Genomic DNA, 7,893 nt, shown 5'->3' with positions numbered 1-7,893 from the left:
GGGTCAGATGCATGGGGTCGGATGCATGGGGTCGGATGCAGGGGGTCGGATGCAGGGGGTCGGATGAAAGCAGTAAAAACAAAGGGTTTGGAATCTGCAGCACATTTATTGAGCCAACGGGACATAAATACAGCAACAGCCTCGTTTTAGCATTACTAAGTAAAATGAGCGCATCTTACGCAGCTGGTCTACTTTACGCGCCGCAGCGCCAGCCCATGTTCCATTCCCCAGAGACAACGGGGGGGTCCGTAGAGGCGCAGCCTGCCCCGCGTCGCGCCTTCTACTTGCTCTTGTTGGGCTTCTCGGTCTTCTTGGGCAGCAGGACGGCCTGGATGTTGGGCAGCACCCCTCCCTGAGCGATGGTCACCCCGCCCAGCAGCTTGTTCAGCTCCTCGTCGTTACGCACGGCCAGCTGCAGGTGGCGCGGGATGATCCGGGTCTTCTTGTTGTCCCGGGCAGCGTTTCCAGCCAGCTCCAGGATCTCAGCGGTCAGGTACTCCAGCACCGCCGCCAGGTAGACGGGCGCGCCGGCGCCGACGCGCTCCGCGTAGTTCCCTTTACGCAGCAGCCTGTGGACCCGGCCGACCGGGAACTGGAGCCCGGCGCGGGACGAGCGGGATTTGGCCTTCGCTCGGGCTTTGCCTCCGGTCTTCCCTCGACCCGACATGATTTGTTTTTAGAATTGACGCCAAACACCGGAAGGAGTCGCTCGAAGCGTCACATAACGCAGCGAGGAACGGGAAATCACGTGACACGCTTCTCTGATTGGCCGACCGGGGCTGACCAGCATCAGCCAATGGCGCAGCGCGTCCTCCGTAACGACCGTCCGCTGTGGACTAACGCTCCAATCGCGGAGCAGAAATGGCGCCGACGCATTTACGCAGCCATCCTATGAAGAAGGAGCAAGAAGGCGCTGCTGTTAGCGCGATATCTCTGAGACTCCACACGCTCCAATCAACGATGCCCTTATTGGGGTACCGAACACCTCCTCTAGAGGGCAGTCATGAACTGAAGTTGCAGCCGCTTGGTTTTCAAAGTACCAGTGAAACATGCAAACCCAACGGCGTGTCGGCCGCCATTTTGTTTCCCAACCGGTTCACCTGTGATTTGTGGATTTGGAGAAGGTGTTTGATCGCATCCCTCGTAGTATCTTGTCGGGGGTGCTCCGGGAGTCCGGGGTCCGGGACCCGGGGCCCTTTGCTGAGGGCTGTCCGGCCCCTGTGCGATCCAACTCAGACCCGGTCCAGGTGCAGTTCATATGGCTATGATCAATTCGTCTAAATCCAGATTATTTCATATGGCTATGATTCATTCGTCTAAATCCAGATTATTTCATATGGCTATGATTCATTCGTCTAAATCCAGATTATTTCATATGGCTATGATTTATTCGTCCTAAATCCAGATTATTTCATATGGCTATGATTCATTAGTCTAAACCCAGATTATTTCATATGGCTATGATTCATTCGTCTAAATCCAGATTATTTCATATGGCTATGATTCATTAGTCTAAACCCAGATTATTTCATATGGCTATGATTCATTAGTCTAAACCCAGATTATTTCATATGGCTATGATTCATTCGTCTAAACCCAGATTATTTCATATGGCTATGATTCATTCGTCTAAATCCAGATTATTTCATATGGCTATGATTCATTCGTCTAAACCCAGATTATTTCATATGGCTATGATTTATTCGTCCTAAATCCAGATTATTTCATATGGCTATGATTTATTCGTCCTAAATCCAGATTATTTCATATGGCTATGATTCATTAGTCTAAACCCAGATTATTTCATATGGCTATGATTCATTCGTCTAAATCCAGATTATTTCATATGGCTATGATTCATTCGTCTAAACCCAGATTATTTCATATGGCTATGATTTATTCGTCTAAATCCAGATTATTTCATATGGCTATGATTTATTCGTCCTAAATCCAGATTATTTCATATGGCTATGATTCATTCGTCTAAACCCAGATTATTTCATATGGCTATGATTTATTCGTCCTAAACCCAGATTATTTCATATGGCTATGATTCATTCGTCTAAATCCAGATTATTTCATATGGCTATGATTCATTCGTCCTAAATCCAGATTATTTCATTTGGCTATGATTCATTCGTCTAAATCCAGATTATTTCATATGGCTATGATTCATTCGTCTAAACCCAGATTATTTCATATGGCTATGATTTATTCGTCCTAAACCCAGATTATTTCATATGGCTATGATTCATTCGTCTAAATCCAGATTATTTCATATGGCTATGATTCATTCGTCCTAAATCCAGATTATTTCATTTGGCTATGATTCATTCGTCCTAAATCCAGATTATTTCAGATGGCTATGATTCATTCGTCTAAATCCAGATTATTTCATTTGGCTATGATTCATTCGTCTAAACCCAGATTATTTCATTTGGCTATGATTCATTCGTTTTGTAACATCCTATTTCTCCGGAAAACAGGGAGTTGCAGATTTCCGATTTGGAAACCGGAAGTCGTTCTGGAAGGTTCTTCGCGTTGTTTCAGGGGCTGCGCGTGATTGGTGGGCGGTTGATGACAGCGTCAGAGACGCGACGCCTGATTGGCTGGCTTGCCGGCGATATAAGGAGCCCGGATAGCGGCCGGTCTTCCTCTAACCTTCTCCTGCGGGCAGCGACGACCGACCTTCATCCATTCCAGTCATTTCCGAGTTCTGAGGCAGCGATCCGGTAAGTCTCTCACGCGCTCACGTTCACGCTCTCACGCTCACGCGCTTATTCACAAATACCGGATAACGTTTATGACCCAATCCCGCGTGGATGACGTCAATGGCGTGAATAAGCTTCGGATTTTTATTGGTTTCGTGTTTCTTGTTTAAATATTTAGCTTTTAAGATGAACTACAACGTAGAACACGCCGGTAACCGGTAACCGGACCGCGGTAAGGCGCGGGGGGTGATGTTCCGACAAAGGATTGGGTGGGGGAGGGGACTCGAGAATGTTCTCGAACCCCCCCCCCCCCCCGGCTGCGCTGTGTGACGTCACGAGGCTTACGGCCCTGTGTTCTCTCAACGCGAAGGCCTCTCCATCCGGTAGAATCCGTAGAATCCTTCTGCCGCAGCTTCTAAAGCGCGAAGCTCACGTTACCGGGACCGGCGCGTCACGTGCCCTGAACGAGCGTCACGAGGGGGGGGGGGGGTGGTCTGAGGAGAAAATGACCTTTATTCAGGCCTTAATAAATAAGGGTCATAATCCTAAAGGTCCAGAGCTGCTGTCACTTCGCTGATTTTTTAAATCAACGTTTGTTCATTTATGTTTTTACCGGCTTTACGGCGCTCCGGGCCCGTCGAGGCGTGTCCGGATCAGCTGTTGCTTCCTGGCCATAAAGCAAAAGCATCCAAACGAGATGAGATATTTATAAATGACTAACTTAGTGCTGAACATTAGACTGATCCGGAACGTTCCGTCGCACTGAAACTTTATTACTATTTAGCGAAGCGTAACTATATAGCTCTGTCTTTATGAGTGGGGTTCAAATATTTATTAGAGATGAGTGATGTGGCTGTTCTGTGCAGGAACAATGTCTAAGGGACCAGCAGTGGGCATCGACCTCGGGACCACCTACTCCTGCGTTGGTGTGTTCCAGCATGGCAAAGTTGAGATCATTGCCAACGACCAGGGCAACCGGACCACGCCGAGCTACGTCGCCTTCACGGACAGCGAGCGGCTGATCGGGGACGCCGCCAAGAACCAGGTCGCCATGAACCCCACCAACACGGTCTTTGGTAGGAGCCTCAGTGAGCGGGGGCGGTCCCCTCACCGGGGGGGGGCGCCGCTGTGACCGAACCTTAACGGGAGTCGGTTTTCCTTCGATGCCTCGTTGACTCGTTCAATCATCCGGGTGAATTCTCCTTTGCAGATGCCAAACGGCTGATTGGCCGCAGGTTTGACGAGTCGGTCGTGCAGTCGGACATGAAGCACTGGCCGTTCAACGTCATCAATGACAGCACCCGCCCCAAGGTCCAGGTCGAGTACAAGGGTGAGGTCAAGTCCTTCTACCCGGAGGAGATCTCATCCATGGTGCTCACCAAGATGAAGGAGATCGCCGAAGCCTACCTCGGAAAGGTAGGTCCTTGTGCCCGGCTCCGAATCGAGAACGAGATCTCTAGTCCAGCAGTACCTCGGCATACGAGTAGAACCCGGAACTCGAATCGCTTGCGTGTCAAATACATTTTTACCGTACTTACTTTAATATAAGCGTCACAAAGCGGAATATTGCTCGCAGGCTCGCGTATCTCTGAACGCTCTGTTCCTGCGTTCTGTGCTAATCCGTTTTGGGTTTTTTTTTTAGACCGTCAACAATGCTGTGGTTACGGTCCCGGCCTACTTCAACGACTCCCAGCGACAGGCCACCAAAGACGCCGGCACGATCTCTGGCCTCAATGTCCTGAGGATCATCAATGAGCCGACTGCTGCTGCTATCGCTTACGGGTTGGACAAAAAGGTAAGTCCCGCATTGGTTGAGTCATTCTGTGACCAATGCACGGCCAAATGTAACCCCCCCCTGTTTGATTTCAGGTTGGCTCCGAAAGGAACGTTCTGATCTTTGATCTTGGCGGAGGAACCTTTGATGTGTCCATCTTGACCATTGAGGATGGCATCTTCGAGGTCAAATCCACTGCTGGAGATACTCATCTCGGCGGGGAAGACTTCGACAACCGCATGGTGAACCACTTTATCGCGGAGTTCAAGCGCAAGTACAAGAAGGACATCAGCGACAACAAGAGGGCCGTCCGCCGCCTGCGCACGGCGTGCGAGAGGGCGAAGCGCACGCTGTCCTCCAGCACGCAGGCCAGCATTGAGATCGACTCCCTGTACGAGGGCGTGGACTTCTACACCTCGATCACCAGGGCTCGCTTCGAGGAGCTCAACGCCGACTTGTTCCGCGGCACCTTGGACCCCGTTGAGAAGTCTCTCCGGGACGCAAAGATGGACAAAGGGCAGATTCATGACATTGTGTTGGTGGGCGGGTCCACTCGCATCCCCAAGATCCAGAAGCTGCTCCAGGATTTCTTCAATGGAAAGGAACTGAACAAGAGCATCAACCCGGACGAGGCCGTGGCCTACGGCGCCGGTGGGTGCCGGAGAAACGCTCGCCCGCGGTGCGCCCGCGCCGGTCGTCACTTCGCGTTGTGACGGTCTCTCCTGTTCTCCCTTCCAGCTGTTCAGGCTGCCATCTTGTCAGGGGACAAGTCTGAGAACGTGCAGGACCTGCTGCTTCTGGACGTCACCCCGCTGTCCCTGGGCATCGAGACGGCTGGCGGCGTCATGACGGTCCTCATTAAACGCAACACCACGATTCCCACCAAGCAGACCCAGACCTTCACCACCTACTCCGACAACCAGCCCGGAGTGCTCATTCAGGTGGGTTATTCCGTCCATCGCTGCTCCCTGAGGTCACAAGATCAAGGTGGAACCCGCCCACCTGTCGATGCGTCGGCGGCGCTCTTACGGTGAATCCTTCCAACAGGTCTACGAGGGTGAGCGTGCCATGACCAGAGACAACAACCTGCTGGGCAAGTTTGAGCTGACGGGTATCCCCCCGGCTCCTCGTGGCGTCCCCCAGATCGAGGTGACCTTTGACATCGATGCCAACGGCATCATGAATGTCTCTGCTGTTGACAAGAGCACTGGCAAGGAGAATAAGATCACCATCACCAACGACAAGGGTGAGTTGTGACCTGAGCCCCGGTGGTCCCGGGTCTAACGGGACCGTTACTCACTTCACAAGCTGCTTCCAGGGCGTCTCAGCAAGGAGGACATCGAGCGCATGGTCCAGGAAGCGGAGAAATACAAGGCCGAGGACGATGTCCAGCGTGACAAGGTCTCTGCCAAGAACGGCCTGGAATCGTACGCCTTCAACATGAAGTCGACGGTGGAGGACGAGAAGCTCGCCGGGAAAATCAGCGAGGAAGACAAACAGAAGATTCTGGACAAATGCAACGAGGTGATCAGCTGGTTGGACAAGAACCAGGTGAGCGTGCGCTTCAAGGGGCTCGTCGGTGATTCGTACCCGCGGTTGGGGATGGTCGGATGTTCCTGCGGTTCTCACTGACCCGCGGTTCTCTGCCTCGTTCCAGACTGCAGAGAGAGACGAGTACGAGCACCAGCAGAAGGAGCTGGAGAAGGTGTGTAACCCCATCGTCACGAAGCTGTACCAGGGCGCCGGCGGGATGCCCGGCGGCATGCCGGAGGGCATGCCCGGCGGCTTCCCTGGTGCCGGCGGTGCTGCCCCCGGAGGAGGCGGATCCTCCGGACCAACGATTGAAGAGGTCGACTAACCGTTCCGTCCCACCTGCTTCCACGATGTTTAAGAAAGGAACCCTCTTCTAGCACCAGGAGGCTTTAAGAGCGCCGTTAAACTAAGATGGGCTGTTCTCGTTTGCACCACTGGGGGCAGTTGAGCTGTCTGTTCAAGCATGTTCACTGTCTCGATGTCGCTGTGTGGTAATAAAAACATGAAGCCCCGCTCCGTCTCTGCTGTTTAAGCTTCACGCTTGCTGCGTGTTCTGATTGGAGCTCTCACGCCGGAGGTCTGCGTGTTTCAGCCGTCGTTGGGCCGAACCGTTTCCAGCTCGTGGATCGGAGCTTTGAGGCCGAGCTCTAGTCTTGGGTTAAATCGGTCTGTTGACGTTTCCACTGCAAATCCCAGCACGCCGCGTCGCGGAAGGCGTGATGATGTGGTCTCCCCGTCGCCTAGCAACATGAGGCGGGGCCGCGGGGGTCCAGTTTGAAAGGCTTCTTTGAATGGCAACTTTGGCACCATTTTCTATTGTAAAATGTCTGCGGTGGAAACGTGGCCGGATCTTCCGGGTTCGTGAACGAGGACCTGAAAGCACCACGTCCGCGTTTCCATGGTTACATCCCCACAAAGCCCCGACTGACCGGAAAGCAAGTGAGTACCTGACCTACTCTCCGATCCGCTCTTTATGGATACAATCCGGTATGGTTTAAAGTTTAAACGTTACGTAGCTTAAACCGAGTTTAAACGCTCCACGCCGAGGCCCGACGCGCCCGGCTGCTCCACGGCGTCGCGTTAAAACGCGTCCGTCGCCCGCGGGGTGCCGCCGGCGACTTGTTCCGCATCTCCAGCCGGTCTGTTCGGACGGGTTCAGTGCGGCTGGGAAATGTCAGCTCCGACCGTTTCTCTGTTATGGATCAAAAGAAGCAGCAAGATGGGTAAAACTGAGCAAACCCCAAATATATATATATATAAAAGCTTATAAACTACTTCTATAAATGGTTTCTACTGGGAAGACAGTTCATGTTAGTGTGCGAGCATATGGTGTTATAGTTTATAAATCCATTTTGCTGATGGTAGTTTAACGTGAAGCTTTAACAGGAAACAGGAAATGGTGCTGATGCATGTTTCAGTGTTGGAACAAGGCATTGATGTGAACCTTTAACAGGAAACAGGAAGTGGTGCTGATGCGTGTTTCAGTGTTGGAACAAGGCATTGATGTGAACCTTTAACAGGAAACAGGAAATGGTGCTGATGCACGTTTCAGTGTTGGAACGAGGCATTGACGTGAAGCTTTAACAGGAAACAGGAAGTGGTGCTGATGCGTGTTTCAGTGTTGGAACGAGGCGTTGACGTGAACCTTTAACAGGAAACAGGAAATGGTGCTGATGCACGTTTCAGTGTTGGAACAAGGCATTGACGTGAAGCTTTAACAGGAAACAGGAAATGGTGCTGATGCATGTTTCAGTGTTGGAACGAGGCATTGACGTGAAGCTTTAACAGGAAACAGGAAGTGGTGCTGATGCGTGTTTCAGTGTTGGAACGAGGCGTTGACGTGAAGCTTTAACAGGAAACAGGAAATGGTGCTGA

The 7,893-nt window shown here is 51.7% G+C and overlaps 2 protein-coding genes across 2 annotated transcripts in view; one reads left to right on the top strand and one right to left on the bottom strand.

Moving 5' to 3' along the window:
* LOC137900575 (histone H2AX-like) overlaps positions 1–718 on the bottom strand; it is a 247,668-nt gene extending 246,950 nt beyond the window's left edge. The window contains exon 1 of the mRNA XM_068744683.1: positions 285–718. Coding sequence (XP_068600784.1) covers positions 285–667 — 383 coding nt within the window. The 5' untranslated portion in view covers positions 668–718. The remainder of the gene's footprint in view (positions 1–284) is intronic.
* Positions 719–2,631: 1,913 nt separating this feature from the next.
* LOC137900031 (heat shock cognate 70 kDa protein) lies at positions 2,632–6,530 on the top strand. Its single transcript, XM_068744071.1, has 9 exons — positions 2,632–2,732; positions 3,578–3,787; positions 3,922–4,127; positions 4,354–4,506; positions 4,581–5,136; positions 5,224–5,426; positions 5,533–5,731; positions 5,804–6,036; positions 6,143–6,530. The coding sequence occupies exons 2-9, from the start codon at positions 3,583–3,585 to the stop codon at positions 6,341–6,343; spliced, it is 1,956 nt and encodes a 651-aa protein (XP_068600172.1). The 5' UTR covers positions 2,632–2,732; positions 3,578–3,582; the 3' UTR covers positions 6,344–6,530.
* The last annotated feature ends 1,363 nt before the right edge of the window (positions 6,531–7,893 follow it).

This window comes from Brachionichthys hirsutus, chromosome 10 (assembly GCF_040956055.1).
Source record: "Brachionichthys hirsutus isolate HB-005 chromosome 10, CSIRO-AGI_Bhir_v1, whole genome shotgun sequence".
NCBI lineage: Eukaryota > Metazoa > Chordata > Actinopteri > Lophiiformes > Brachionichthyidae > Brachionichthys > Brachionichthys hirsutus.
Note: the sequence above shows the minus strand (reverse complement) of the source record. Positions and strands in the feature narration are given on the sequence as shown.

What these genes read in the sequence shown, in the direction of transcription:
- LOC137900031 (XM_068744071.1), top strand. Translation starts at nt 3,583, where the DNA reads ATGTCTAAGGGACCAGCAGTGGGCATCGACCTCGGGACCACCTACTCC. An exon ending in CCCCACCAACACGGTCTTTG is followed by an intron (nt 3,788 to 3,921) that starts GTAGGAGCCTCA and finishes TCTCCTTTGCAG; the next exon opens with ATGCCAAACGGCTGATTGGC. An exon ending in AGCCCGGAGTGCTCATTCAG is followed by an intron (nt 5,427 to 5,532) that starts GTGGGTTATTCC and finishes TCCTTCCAACAG; the next exon opens with GTCTACGAGGGTGAGCGTGC.